The sequence below is a fragment of the Papio anubis genome, chromosome 10 (genome assembly GCF_008728515.1).
Source record: "Papio anubis isolate 15944 chromosome 10, Panubis1.0, whole genome shotgun sequence".
Lineage (NCBI taxonomy): Eukaryota > Metazoa > Chordata > Mammalia > Primates > Cercopithecidae > Papio > Papio anubis.
Genome location: NC_044985.1, coordinates 94,240,623 through 94,255,845, shown reverse-complemented (window position 1 = coordinate 94,255,845; position 15,223 = coordinate 94,240,623). Strand labels below are relative to the sequence as shown.

The 15,223-nt window shown below is 38.5% G+C and overlaps 1 protein-coding gene across 3 annotated transcripts in view; it reads left to right on the top strand.

Moving 5' to 3' along the window:
* Nucleotides 1-451: 451 nt before the first annotated feature.
* The window catches only part of LANCL1 (LanC like 1), a 47,318-nt gene continuing 32,546 nt past the window's right edge, over nucleotides 452-15,223 (top strand). Inside the window, exons 1-3 of one of the 3 annotated variants that reach the window (XM_009182974.4) lie at nucleotides 452-555; nucleotides 3,270-3,366; nucleotides 7,564-7,681. In XM_009182974.4, coding sequence (XP_009181238.1) covers nucleotides 3,286-3,366; nucleotides 7,564-7,681 — 199 coding nt within the window. In that variant the 5' untranslated portion in view covers nucleotides 452-555; nucleotides 3,270-3,285. Of the gene's footprint in view, nucleotides 556-2,876; nucleotides 3,062-3,269; nucleotides 3,367-7,563; nucleotides 7,682-15,223 lie in introns of those variants that run through there. The other 2 variants (XM_003907901.3, XM_009182973.2) reach the window with 2 other exon arrangements.

The following is a 15,223-nucleotide window of genomic DNA, read 5'->3' as shown; positions in this document are numbered from 1 at the left end:
GGTACTGTTTAGGGCTAAATTGTTGCCCTCCAAATTCATACGTTGAAGCCCTAACTCTCAGTATCTCAGCATGTGGCAGTTGGAGATGGGTCTTTAAAGAAAAGTAAGGTTAGCCAAGGTGGGCTGATCACTTGAGGTCAGGAGTTCGAGACCAGCCTGGCCAACATGATGAAACCCCGTCTCTACTAAAAATATAAAAATTAGCTGGGTGTGGTGGCGTGTGCCTGTAATCCCAACCACTCTGGAGGCTGAGGCAGGAGAATCTCTTGAACCAGGGAGTCAGAGGTTGCAGTGAGCCAAGATTGCACCACTGCAGTCCAGCCTGGCAACAGAGCGAGACTCTGTCTCAAAAAGAAAAAAAAATTATAAGGTTCAATGAAGTCATAATCCACTATGATGGTGTCATAAGAGGAGGAAATTAGGACACAGACAACACAGACTGAGGGACAACCATGTGAAGATAGGAGAAGATGGCATCTACAAGCCAAGGAGACAGGCCTCAGATGGAATCAGTCCTGCCAACATCTTAATCCCAGACTTCTATCCTTCAGAACTGTGAGAAAATACATTTCTGTTGTTTCAGGCCACTTTCTATGGATCTTTGTATGGCAGCCTGAGTAGACAAATACAAATAATAAACGTTAAGCACTTTTCTTTTGTATCAGAACCAAGGAGGGATTCTCTGGGTTGGTTCTCTGACAAAAAGGAAGGAAGAAAGAGAAGGAAAGGTGGGGAGTGGGGGAGGGAGGAAGGAGGGAAGATATTATTTCCAGCAATTAAAATCTTTGGGTGTTTACAAGTCACATGCTTTGACTATATTTAAATTCTAAATAATTCCACTTCCCTTCTCAAAATAAGTTTGGACCCATGCCTCACATCATCTTCAAAAGTAAACTACAGATAAAAGCTTAAATATAAGAGATAAAAAGTGAATAAAATAAAATGTGGGAAGTCATCTTTGCAGTCTATGAGTAGACAAAGACATTTGAATATGAAGCTAAATCCTCAAATCACAGTGTCACAATTACATGGGTTTAACTTCATCAAAATGAAAGATTGTGATTCAATAAAGGATATCCTAGAAAATGTGAACAGACTAAAGAAAGTATCTACAATAACTAAAGTGAAAGATTAATATATAGAATATACCCCACACACATGCAAAAACAAAAAACAAAAAAAGAAATAAAACTCTTTCAAATCAACAGTAAAACAATGCAATAACTAATGGAAAAATAAATGAAGGATATGAACAGGTAAAGCCCAATTTTCTAACACATATGTGAAGGAAAGTTCAACACCATTAGCCACAGAAAAATGAAAAGATTAAATATGACTGAGATTCTACATTATTCATTAGAATGGCAAACATTAGAACACTAGATAATACCAAGTGTTGGAGAGGAGATGGAAATGATATAAACAATTGATATGCTGGAGTGAATACTCTTGGAGTAAACAATAGATACCGTTGGAGGGAATATAAACTAGTCCAGTGGTTTTGGAAAGCAATCTAACAATACTGGGGAAATTAAGTACAGAATCTCATATGATCCAGCAATTGACTGCTGGGTGTATGTCTCAGGGATACTCACACAGATTCATAAAAGCACATGTTCCAAGAATATTGTGTATGGAAGTTAGAAACAATGTCCATCATTAGGGGAAAGGATTAGTAAAACAAGATAGAGGCATACTATGAAAATATACAATTACCATCCTGCCTTGCTTAACAACAGTAATATTTAATTGCTTAAAGACTGTAAGTGGGATAAATGGATAGTAAGCCTTTAACCATTAAAGAAAAAAATTGATAAAATGTCTCTCCTTTTCCTTTTCTCTCTTGTGAGTTGCTCCCTCAAACACCCATCTTTTACAACATGAGGGATATCCAGTTTATGATTCACTATGGGCCTCGGCTAAATCTTCGTGAATTTGATGAGGGAAAGAAAGGAACTAAGCTTCCTAAGAGCGTAACTATTTTAAAACAGCAAACCTGGGTGTGGGAAGGGATTAGGAGTAGAATTTGGGATGGCATCCTCAGAAGGACAAACTTAGCCCAAGGTGGGAGGGAGTTGGGGTGGAAATCGAGCTTCTCCAGTTGGAGGTGTGGAGCTAGGACCCTTCGTTGAAATTGGTGAGAAGGAAAAGGAGAGAGTGAGGCTGACTTTTTAACTGAATTCCAAAATTCTCAGCAATAGAATGGGCCTAATATGTACCAGGTAGGATTTAATTTTAAATGAAAGAAAAATGTTTCAGATAGCAGGGACTGTTAACATTGAAACTGAATGTTGTGTAGCTCCTGCTTTGTTGGTCTTCAACATTTTTTAAAGAGCTTTGTTACCCAGTATTATCGTCCAGTTGAGGCTAAGGAGCAGAATAAATTTCCTGAGAGCTGTAATTTGTGTTTTCATGTGCTGTCCCCGAAGTATTATCAATCGCTATTTGATATCCTGTCCTTTGGACATATTTTTGTTGTTGTTGATAATAATGGTGGTGTTTGTTTTTGTTTTTTTTTAAGAAATGAAAGAAAAAGTTTGGCACGTCCCTGGAAAGACATTACCCCCGACCCCCCGCCAATTTTATCTATTGCGAACAGCAGAAATACCAGTGTTCAGATCTAAAAGCAGTCTTTTTCTTCTCCAGATTAAAAACAAAAAACAAAAAACAAAAAACTACTTCTTATGACTCTGTACTTAAATTTGACTTCTTAAAAATAAGAAAAGTTAAAGAAGGGTAGGAAATATTGGTCACATCTCCGCGTGATTCTAGGTCCTCACTTCTGCTACCCCGTAATTAAAATACCCTGTGTTATCCTTTAGAAATTACACTCCTGTCTCTTTAACAAACTGTAAGCGAGGCGGGGGAGGGTCTCGGAGGCGGCGAAGGCTCTGATTGGTCTTCCTGGCAGAAACTGGGCGGTAAAAGAGCCTCCTCGGTTATTGACCGGGGCTGCTGGGTGAGAGGCCAGGGCCGAGGAGGGCGTCAGGACGCGGGAAGCGCCCTTGCTTCAAGTCGCGGGCGTGGGAACGGGGTTGCAAAACGGGTCCCCTCCATCCGGGTGGGTTAAGGGCCCTGGCAACCTTTTCGCGAAGGCGCCACGCCCTAGCAGTTGGGCCGCAGTGGGCCCGAGGTCCACTCGGACCGCCGAGACCGCTCGTTGGCCGCGGAGCTGGAGGAAAGGGGATAGCTGGGCGCTGGCCGCCGCCCTGGCAACTCGGCCGAGGCCCCTATCTCAACCTAGTTTCTCTTTTTCCCCTGTTCTGCAGGCTCGCTTCCGGCGTCATGGCTCAAAGGGCCTTCCCGAATCCTTATGCTGATTATAACAAATCCCTGGCCGAGGGCTACTTTGACGCTGCCGGGAGGGTGAGTTTGGGATATGGCTGCCTGCATCCCTGCCTCTCCCCACGGTGTTCGGAAAGGAGCTCATTTTTGCCTGAAAGAAAGAGTTGAGCATCCCCCTTTTAAAAAAATACATGATTCGACGATAAATATGTAAATTATTTAAAAATACATGTTAATATATACAATTGGAGCTCCAACGTAATGTTGAATACGTCATTGTTAACATTATTGAAATAAGCTCAATTATTGATAGTATAAATTTTAAAAATTGGCAAATATGTAGTTTGCTATGTAATTGGCATTTTTTATGTATTTTGGTTTGCTGCTTAAAGAGGTGAAGAATCGTAACAGTATTCACATGTGCCGTGTTATTCCTTTGTGATTACACACAAGTGTGGTCAGGGTAATTATGAGAGCAGACGGTGGTGTGTGGTAAGGACATCTTTAAACTCTTACTGCTAAGAGAATTTGGGGACATAGGAAACCTGAAGTTGTTTGTACCAGTGTCGCTCCACAGGACATACCCACAGCTGGGGAAAAAAAAAAAAAAAAAAAACACTTGTAAATTAAACTGGTTAGTATGTCACAAATCACTGTGCAAAAGAGAACCTGGATGTGAAATACTGGGGGCCTGTGTTTTCTCATGACTTTTTGAGTGAACATAATGGTTGAGAAGGAATACAGATATTTTTAAGAATACCTAGTTTTGGCTGGGTGCAGTGGCTCACGCCATTAATCCCGACACTTTGGGAAATCAAGGCAGGAGGATTGCTTGAGGCCACGAGTTTGAGACCAGCCTGTGCAACCTAACAGGACCTTATCTCTACGAAAACTTTTTAAAAAATTAGCCAGGTGTGGTGGAAAGCTTGTAGTCTCAGCTACTTGGGAGGCCGAGGCGGGAGAATTGCTGGAGCCCAGGAGATTTGAGGCTGTAGTGAGCTATGATTGCACCACTGCACTTCAGCCTGGGTGACAGAGAGAGACCCTGTCTCTAAAAAATAAAAACAAAAGTTTTGAAAATGAGTTAAGTTGGAAACAGGGCACACACTTTAAAAATTTTACTAGTTTATTTCTTTGAAACTTGTCAGTCATGCAAAAGGCATTTTATGTGATATAATGGCCTTACAGATGTCATCCCTGTCAAATTAATCTGTGGGTTTGATGGTTCTGTGTTTTTTCCTTAAAGCACTTGTCACTTTATAGATTAACTTGGGTCAGTAATGCAGGTAGGAGGAATCAAAGAGATGAAGAAGAGGTGTAGAGTAGAAGGCTACCAAAATGTATATGGAGTTGGAGTCAATCTGATTATTTTAAGACTAGTATTAAGCTGCCCAAACAAAGCTTTTTATAATTATCTTCAGGTCAGATGGATTCCCTTTGGCCATTTGGGCCTGCATTCTTCCTAACTGTGCAGATTCTCAAGGTGAAGTATATGTCTTATCTTGCTGGAGGAGGACTTGCTGCTTCATGCTGACTTGGCAAAGAGAACACTTGAGGATTGTCCTAGTGACAGAAACCTTCAATAAAATGTAGCTGTTTAGGCTGCCTATAAAGTAAATGCTTTTTATGAATTTAACCCTTTCTTTCTTTTTTTTTCTTTTTTCTTTTTTCTTTTTCTTTTTTTTTTTTTTTTTTTTTCTGAGATGGAGTCTCATCCTGAGCCCAGGCTGGAGTGCAGAGGCACCATCTTGGCTCACTGCAACCTCTGCCTCCCAGGCCCGTGATTCTCATGCCCCAGCCTCCCAAGTAGCTGGGATTACAGGTGCACAACACCACGCCTGGCTAATTCTGAGTAGAGGTAGGGTTTCACCATGTTGGCCAGGCTGGTCTCGAACTCCTGTCCTCAAGTGATCCACCCATCTCAGCCTCCCAAAGTGCTGGGATTACAGACGTGAGCCATCTGTGCCTGGCCGAATTTAACCCTTTACTTCTAAGGGGAAAAATGTACAAATTTAAACCCTGACCCAAGAGTAAGAATGTAATTTATTTCCTAATGTAGTTTTTGGACAGATCCTAGAAAGAAAGTAGCATACCAGTTCTAAAACTGTGTAATGTTGAACACAGGGGATCAAACCCTGGAGATCTGTCCTCCTTAATTTCTTGGCACAAGATTTCAATAAGGAACTGGTCTGTTTTCTGGCATCGGTCAGAAAAATAAAAAAGGACTTTTAGAGACTTCAGGTTATTGCTAGAGTTTGAATAATTTGGTGGTCTACCACAAGCAATCAATATTCTCACAGAGGTCACCTTTATTAAATGCAGAATGTGCCAAACAGAAAGTAACTTCCCTTCATGAGGCTGAGACATTCTCATTATTCTTGATCTCTTGAAGGCCAGGCAAGATGATAAATTATATATGATCTATATACAGTAGATGATGTGTTCTCAATGTGGATGCACTCTTCTATCTAGCTGAGATTTATAGGCCTTTTATATTAACACTGAAGTATATTTTATCCTACTAAGTGTATTTTCAAGTCTGGTTGAAATCTTCTTTGCAGAAATTGTTAAATAATGGGAGTGTGTCTGTCAAACAATGTAGTTTCTTCTAAAGAGTGTGAAATAAGGGATCATAGTGGTGCTCTAGATTAAATAATCCAGATGTGGTTGAAAGTCTGATTTGCCTTATCAAGGATGCTCCTCCAAAGTGAATCTTAATGTATTTTTAAACTATTGTTGTTAATTCTGATACTGCCTTCTTGCTGTTTTCAGTGTTAAGATTTTATCCCATTTTTAAAAATGAGATTCTGATGTGAGTGGTTAGATTTATTTCTGCAATCCTTACATGGTAATATAAAGTGTTTATACCCTTGTAACATCAACATTGTTCTGAAATTTTAATGGCTTTGTGAAATTCAAGTCGTAGAATCACAGCAAGTTCTTAAAATTATTGAGGGATACAATAAAGTGACCTTTTTTTTTTTTTTTTTTTTGGGATGGAGTTTTGCTCTTGTTGCCCAGGCTGGAATGCAGTGGCACGATTTCGGCTCACTGCAACCTCCGCCTCCCGGGTTCAAGGGATTCTCCTGCCTCAGCCTCCCTAGTAGCTGGGATTACAGGCGTGCGCCACCATGCCTGACTAATTTTGTATTTTTAGTAGAGATGGTGTTTCTCCATGTTGGTCATGCTGGTCTCAAACTCCCAACCTCAGGTTATCCACACGCCTCGGCCTCCCGAAGTGCTGGGATTACAGGAATGAGCCACTGAACCTGGCCTAAAGTGACTTTTTAAGACACTGATTCAGTGTATGCAGAAGTTTAAAATTATTTTTCATTTGCCTTTAAGAAGAATAACGTAATGATTGTGTGAGCCTCACTATTTGCACAGCATCTGTGGACCTTCATATGGGTGGTACTGACCCCAGAGCCCCAGCCTTAGTGGATTTTTCAATCCATATCTAAACTATTACTTGACTTAGACCCTTGATCTGCTAAAAAATTAGTAAAAATGTCAACATTTACTTCCCTGAATGAGAAAGACTTATAATACACTATTTCATTTAATCCTCAAAGTACATTTTGAAATTGGTGGGGCAGGTATTATTATCCTGACTTTATGGAGGTAATTGAAACATAAGTTCTGAGTTGAGCAAGATCACTCAGCTAATAGCGGGTAAGGATGCAGACAGGCTCGTTCATTGAGAAACATTTGTGAAGCCCCGTTCTCTGCCAGACACTGGGTTTACGATGATGAGTTTGATATTCATTCTATTCTGCTTGAGGCTCTTGATACACATGGATTTGTTTTGCTTTTCTTTTGCTACGTTATTTTTTTTTTAATCATTTTTTTAAAATAAGAGCAATTAGATGTTTCTTTAGGGAATCTACCTTGCTGCAGCTTGAATACTAAAAATCCAGTAGTTGGAAAGCAGCAGACATATGATTTGTGCTTAATTTAATAAAATGACTATTATTATAATAAATATTGGTTTAAATAATAGGCGATTACTATTAAGTGGAAAATTACTGCGAGCCAGTTTATCATTGGCAGTCTGTTTTAGTATTTAAAAATTTTACGTAAAACATAAGTTACAACAGTATTTTATAAATTTTGTTAATATGATGTTGTTGTTAAGAATAGGTAATAAATTGTTCAGTCTCCCAGGTAGAAAAATATGTTGTAAGTGGAAAAGAAATACCTCTCTGTCTTTGATAGCTTATAGTCCAGCAAGCTGGGTGACCCACATTATTTTGATATTTGTTTTCCTTTAATATCTAGCTGACTCCTGAGTTCTCACAACGCTTGACCAATAAGATTCGGGAGCTTCTTCAGCAAATGGAGAGAGGCGTGAAATCAGCAGACCCTCGGGATGGCACCGGTTACACTGGCTGGGCAGGTATGAAGTGCTGACTGTGAGCTGGCATAAGCATTGTGCTTAAGAGCCAGAGCATTTTTCCAAGAGCTGTCTCTCTGAATGGTACACCCTTAAATGCTTCCTGCATCTGCATATGAGTAATTGCTTCTGGGAGAGTGCTGTGCCCTCAACCCAACCACAGTATCTTCTGGGTTTTTAATAGTGCCCTGAATTTAGGACATGGTAAGCATATTCATGTAATTCATGCCTGACATTTGGATGGCTGCTATACTTATGAGGAGAAAAATTGATTTTCAATATTACATGGTTAATTTGGAGATGTAATTTCAGTGGGAAGAATTGGGAAGAGTTCCAAAATACATTGCCTGAAGCAGAGGTAATGAGGATTGATCTCAGGAGTAAAACATGTCCAGAAGCATTTTAAAAAGTTAACCCATGACAGGAATCCATACAGAAACACAGGGTAAAGTATTACTTCCATGGACTAATCCTCCTATGCGGTCATTGCTGGTTGGTTTGCAATTGCTGCATTGCCAGTCTCAATCATTGAGAGGTTGGAGGAGGTTTAGGAAGAAACGGTGCATTGATGTCAAAAAAGGTGAGAAAGAGAAAAAGCAAAGAAGAGACTGGGTGCGGTGGCTCACACCTGTAATCCCAGCACTTTGGGAGGCCAAGGTGGGTGGATCATGAGGTCAAGAGATCAAGACCATCCTGGCCAACACTGTGCAACCCCATCTCTACTAAAAATACAAAATTAGCTGGGCATGGTGGCTCATGCCTGTAGTCCCAGCTACTCAGGAGACTGAGGCAGGAGAATCGCTTGAATCCGGGAGGTGGAGATTGCAGTGAGCTGAGATTACGCCACTGCACTCCAGCCTGGTGATGGAGCAAGACTCCATCTCAAAAAAAAAGGAGAAAAGTTAAAGAACTGCAATTAATTTACCAAATGTAGAGAAACAAAAAGACAGCTGTGTAATCTGGAAGAAAGCATAGAGACTCAGTGTTTCCCATTCCCTTTAAAGAGTGGGCAAGGAGGAATAAGCTTGCAATCCACGGAATTTGAATTTGATTTTAAGGGAGTGGAATTTGTCATAAAAATGGCCTAATAGCAGAGATTCTGATTCAGTAGATCTTGAGCAGAACCCAGGAATTTGCCTTTTATAACCATCAGTGGTCCTGATGCAGATGGTGATCTATGGATTGCAGTTTGAAAGCTTCCTGAGAGAAATTTATTTATAATAGCAATCTCTTAGTCTTCGTCTATAGTACAGGTTGAGGATCCCAAATCTGAAAATTTGAAATCCAAAATGCTCCAAAATTTGAAGCTTTCTGAGCTCTGATGTGACACTCAAAGGAAATGTTCGTTGAGCATTTAGGATTATCAATACTCAGATTTGGGATACTCAACTGGTAAATATAAGGCAAATATTTCAAAAATTGAAATCCAAAACACTTGTCCCAAGGATTTCAGATAAGAGATACTCAACCAATAATGACAAATGATTCTATTTTTTTAACAAGGGTAGGGAAGACAGATTGAACCAGTAAAATTACAATCTCAGGGACTTTTAAAGTCAATGTTTTGTAAAAATAAGACTGGACTAGATAATGTTGGACCATTCCTTTTATTATTTTATGATTTTTTATGAATTGTAGAAGCTTAACACAAAATGAGAATGAAATGAAAGGATTTTGTTTCAAGAAGGAAGGTATAACAGCTGTCATTTATTATCTACTGTGTTCCAGGTGTGATGTGATTGATAGATAATGTCATCAGTCAATGTTGAACATTACTATTTATTTAAAATTATCGGGGTTTGAACAAAATAGGGCAAGCACAATACACAGTTGTCTTGAGTTTTCCTCTTGATGGCCATGTTGTAATAATATATAAGGCTCAAACTTACAGATCTGTTTCTAATATATATGGAGTTTCTATTATTTTGTTATTCCTGGCCAAAAAAAGGAAAAAAAAAGACTGAAACAGATCACTAGTTAATTCTAGCACTGATTACAAAAGAATGACTTAAACTTTTAAATTGGCCACTCAGATGTACTCATATTATTATTGTGAGGTGCTTTGCTTTAGGGGGAAAATAAGAGGATTGATTTCAAGTTTGAATTAAGTTTGACAATGTTGGGAAGAGTCATTAGTCAGAACCTTATATTGCTAGGGCTAGTTGAGAAACCAAAAGTTAAAATCTTTGGAGATAGCAAAGAAATTTCACTCCAAAGTAAAATGCAAGTTTGTTTAATTTTTTTTTTTGTGGGGGGGGGGGCGCTGTGCTGGGTTTCTGGCTTCATCTCCTTTGAATGTCAATATCCTTCAACCTTTAATCCTCAAGTATCTATGATATTCATTGCTGGTTCCTGAAAGCAGCTTATATGGCAAGCATCTGAGGCAAAATGGCATAGTTAGCAGTTTAGGATGTCTTTAGTGGCTGGTTGTTTTAGGATGTAACGTAAAATCTTCTAGATAAATTTGCTAATGGTTTTCAAGGCAAGGTTCCTAATGTCTCCTAATCAAACACTGTTAAAAAACCATTATTCCCACATAAAATAGACTGCCTCCTCCAGTGTTTTGATAAGTAAAATGCTACCTTGTGCCAGTGTTGAGACAGTTTAAATAACATAAAGCTCTGAGTTGTATAAGAAACTAAAACTGATTCAACCCCATAAAATCACAGTGTTAATACCTTCTCCTCCTATTATGTTATAGTTTACCAAGTATCATTTATTCATAAATGCAATTTTATTACCAAGTAATGCATTCACAGACACAATAAAAATATTTGGTGTTGTGTGTCAAAGCAATGTTTATATAATTATGTGTAGATTTTTATGTTACTTTGTCCCATGTTATCTTTCAAAAAAATGACACTCTTTAGGAAAGACGCATTATATTGCTTTAACTTTGTTCAGCATGAGAAAACTGCATGGTTATTACAATTTAGTTAGAACTTTAACATCTTATTTTGTTAAATGTCATTCTCCAGTATAAGCATGGGCTGATAGCTAATACTAGTTAGATAGGATTAGGATTTGGGACAGGATTAGGTTCAGCTGTCTGTACCCCAAAAAAGAAAACAAAAGTATAGTGGTTTAAATACAGTGCATTTTTCTCTCATAAAAGAAGGCCAGAAAGCGTTGGTCAGTCCAGGCCTGATAGTTAGCTTCAGAATGTTAATAGGAACCCCAGTTCCTTTCTTTCTGCTCCATCATTCCTCAGCCTCTAGCTTTTACCTCTTGTTCAAAATGGCTGCTGAAGATCCAGTCATTACATCAGCTTTTCAGGCTGCTGGAAGGAAGAGGAGGCAAAGAAGAATGCATTAATGCATGCTCTGCCTTTAAAAAGCCTTCCTGGAGTCCCACTCATCCTTTCAGTTGTGCTTACTTTGCATGGGCTGGGACGTAGTCACTCTTGTTAGGAAGAAAGGGTGGGAAATGCAGGCTTTTATCTTGGGTTCTGTTAATAGAGGAAGAGGAGAGTCAACTTTAGGATAAGACCTAGTAATCTGGGCTATAACTTCTATATAACAAGAAAAATGATTTTTTTCTTGACTCCTATATTTTGCACAAGGCTTTTGGACAGTGAGCCTCAATTTTTATGTCTGTTAAAGGATCTCTTCTGTTCACTTTTGGGGGGAATAAATTTACCAGTGTCTATAAAATATTTTGAAATTTTCCAGGCAATATTTTGTCTCTTCTTTGTTTCCAAGGAGATTGATTTGGGTTTTGATTCACAACACCTTTACTCGTTTAAGGGTTTGTTTTTTTTTTCCCCCCATTCAATAAGTAATAGTCTTTGCATAAAGCCTGCCACAGAAAGGAAGTATTACAGGAATGCCAAATCATAAACAATTTTCCTAGAGCTAAGTGTAACTTAAATCTAGAAGGGACTACAATTGATTCTAAACTTAATACTGTAAAACATTACTATTTTTATAGCTTTATTAAACAGTTATTTGCCGTTCTTTTCTGCTTTCTCCTAAACTCTTATTTTCAGTTGCAGAATTATAAAGTTCCTAATTTGTACCATGCATCAATTCATACTAAACCCCATAATTGTATGTCTTTGTTTCTACTTCATGAATCTAAAGAAAGCTACAAAACTGGGCCGCCCAACTTCTTAATACCTCATTCATGGTGTGTTTAGATTTGTCTCAGTTGCAGTTGCTCAGTTGATCTTGAAAATGAAAGGGTTCTAGTGAAGAACTGACACATTTGTGTGTTTAGTGTTAGATGTGTAAAGTTGACCCTTGAACAATGTGCGGTTTAAGGGCACAGGCCCCTGACAGTCAAAAATTTGTGTGTAACTTTTGTCTCCCCCAAAACTTAATAGCTTGCTGTTGAGGAAGCCTTACTGATAAATAGTTGATTAACTATTTATCTTTTATATTATATTTTTATATTTTATATTTATATTTTGTGTGTTACATTTAATATGTACTATATTTTTACAATAAAGTAAGGTAGAAAAAATGTTACTAAGAGAATCATAAGGAAGGGAAAATATATTTACTATTCATTGAGTGGAAGTGGATCATTATAAAGGTCTTCATTGTTTTCTTCACATTGAGTAGGCTGAGGAAGAGGAGGAAAAGAAAGGGTTGGTCTTGCTCTCAGGGGTGGCAGAAGAAGTGAAGGGAGGTGGATGGGAAGGCCAAAGAGGCAGGAACACTCAGTGTAACTTTACAGATATACGTCGTAATTTCTGTCTGACATTTTTGCTTTTTCATTTCTCTAAAAGTATCTCTGTACATTGCCAATTCTTCCACCATTTGCTTTAGTGTCAGTGCCCATACCATGTATGAATCCGTGTCACAAAAGAAGTCAAAAGCAGCACTGAATAATCAAAACCCTTTTGCCAGACTGTGTAACGCTGTATCTTCCTCATCCTCTAGCACTGGTTCATAAGAACTCATCTTCATCAAGTTGCTTTCTATTAATTCCTGTGGTGTGGCGTCTATTAGCTCTCAAATTTCTCCAAGATTCATGTCTTGAAGTCCTTCATCCCTATCCCCCCACCTTTTTTTTTTTTTGGCCATATCCACATCCCTTTCATGATCTCCTTGATTGGTGCCTGTGAAGTCATGCACACTATCTGGACCCAGTTTTCTCAAGCAAGAATTTATTATTTCAGCCTTGATGGTTTTTGTGGCTTTACTGTATTAACAATGGTGTCTCAATGGTGTAATTCTTCTAGACTGTCACGATGTTCTATCTGGGTTGTTCCGTAAATGGGTCACATGCAAAGTGGCCCCCAAATGCTGAAGGAGCTGAAAAACCAAAGGAGGCAGAAAATCCAGTTTGTCAGTAAAGGCTGTTTTATTGGAGAACTTAGAGACACCAGCCTGGTCTTGGTCAGCCACAAGGCAGGAAGATCTCAACACTGTTACTCCAGAGACCCAGGGCTTACATACCATAGGGAAAGGCAACCCTCCAAAACAGGCAAGACTACTATGTGTATCGCAGCCTATAATTTGTGCAATAGCACCAAGCTTCCTTTGTTCTTACACTACGGACAGTAACGTAAAAATCAGGAGGCATTCACGGGGCCGGGGCTAATCAGAAGTTAGCGTAGAGAATTAGCCTACAAGATGGAGTCACTTTTGTCTCCACAGGGTACTGCATAGCATTGACAGTCCATTCCATAAAGTACTGTTTATAATGAGCCTGAGAGTTCCTTATGAACCCCTGATATAGAGCCTGAATTAGAGACCTGTTTGGGGCAAGTAGACCACTTTGATGCCTTCAGTGTTGAACTCTTGGGTTCTGGGTAGCTAGGGGCATTGTGCACTATTGAAAAAACTTTAAAAGACAGTCCCTACTGGCAAGATAATTTCTCTGCATCAAAGAGAAAGCATTGGTGGAACAAAACCATTAAAAAAGGTTCTTGTTGTCCAAGCTTTCCTATACAACCAAAAGATTGGCAGCTGGTGCTCATCTTTTCTCTTCAAGACCCGGGGGCTGGCAGCTTTATAAATGAGGGTAGTCCTGATCATAAACCCTACTGCATTTGCATAAAACAGTAGAGTTTGCCTATCCCTTCCTGCCTTAAATCCTGGTGCTCATTTCTTTTCCTTACTAATGCATGTCCTTTGTGGATTCTTCCCCCTAGAATAGGGTTCAAAAACTTTTCAGGCAGACGTCCTTTCCCCTCAATTGTTCTTCATCATACCTGCCACCTCTTGGTTGGCAGAAGCTGCTGCTGCTGTTATCTTGACTTTTTTTTAAGCCAAATCTCTTTCTATAATTATCAAACCAACCCTTGCTGGCATTAAATTATCCAGCTTTAGATTCGTTTTGCTTTTAGTTGCCATATATTGACTTCACATTTTCTTGAATCATTTTAGGGTACTGCACCAAGATAAAGGCTACATTTTCAATATGTACTGCAGTTTCACTAAAAATGCAAGGTTTTTGTGCCTGTTGCTGTAACTACAGTGATGGCTTCATGAATTTCCTTTTCATTCTTTACAATGGTCCTTATGCTGGATTCATTTATCTTAAAATGGCAGGCAACTGCAGCTGCAGACTTCAGTCTATGGTTACATTATATCAAGCAGTTCAGGTGTTTCATATAATGTCATGACTTTTCTCTGCTTCCTGGAAGCACTTTTACCATCACTAGTGGCACTTTGTATGTGTCCCATGGTGTTATTCAGGGTTTACAATGTTGCACTAAACACAATTAAAAAAATACTCAAGAATCACAAGAGATTACTCCTTACTGTGATATGTAATTTACTGGAGAGACAGAGATAATGATCTCAAGCAGAGATAATTCACATCACATGTTATTTTAAGTGGAGCAACACTTGATTTCACATAAGTAGCAACAGGAGGTGGCTAAGAAGTTATTGCTGTAATACAGTGTGCGCTAGAGTTAATTTACGAAGTTATTTAATATTTCATCTTTACATTTGTTTACATTTCTCTTGACTGCAGGTGGCGCCATGTACAGTATGCATAAGTTTTGAAAAATTTTAACTTTTTATAATAGATTTGTGTATATTTTATCCTAGTGATAAAATAGACTAGTAACTACATATATTTTTTGTATTCATGACACACCTTTTTCTTAATTTTTTCGATATTTCTGGTCTGCACGGTTCATCTGCATGTTTTTTCAAATTGTCAACAAATGCCCAAAAAAGTTTCCGCTATATATATGTTTTAAATCTGTGTACAAGTAGACCATGCAGTTTAAACCCATGTTGTTTAAGAGCCCACTGCACTTGGAACTGAAAAACTGACTCCTTTTTTTCCCATCTATCTTTTCAACAAAAATTAAAACTAATAGAAGGTAGAATTAGAATTAGAATTCTGCTAAAGTACTTCTGAGTGTTAAACATGCTTAGTAAAATGATTATTATAATTAGTTAGGACTTTACAATTTTATTTTGTTGTTTCATTCCCCAGTAGCATGTAGATGGTCTGATAATTAACGCTGGTCCAGATAAGATTAGGATTTAGGATAGTATTATTCCAAATAATTCGTATATACAAAATGCTTTGTTGATAAGGGTGATATGTACAGGTTTAAATAGAAATGTAAAA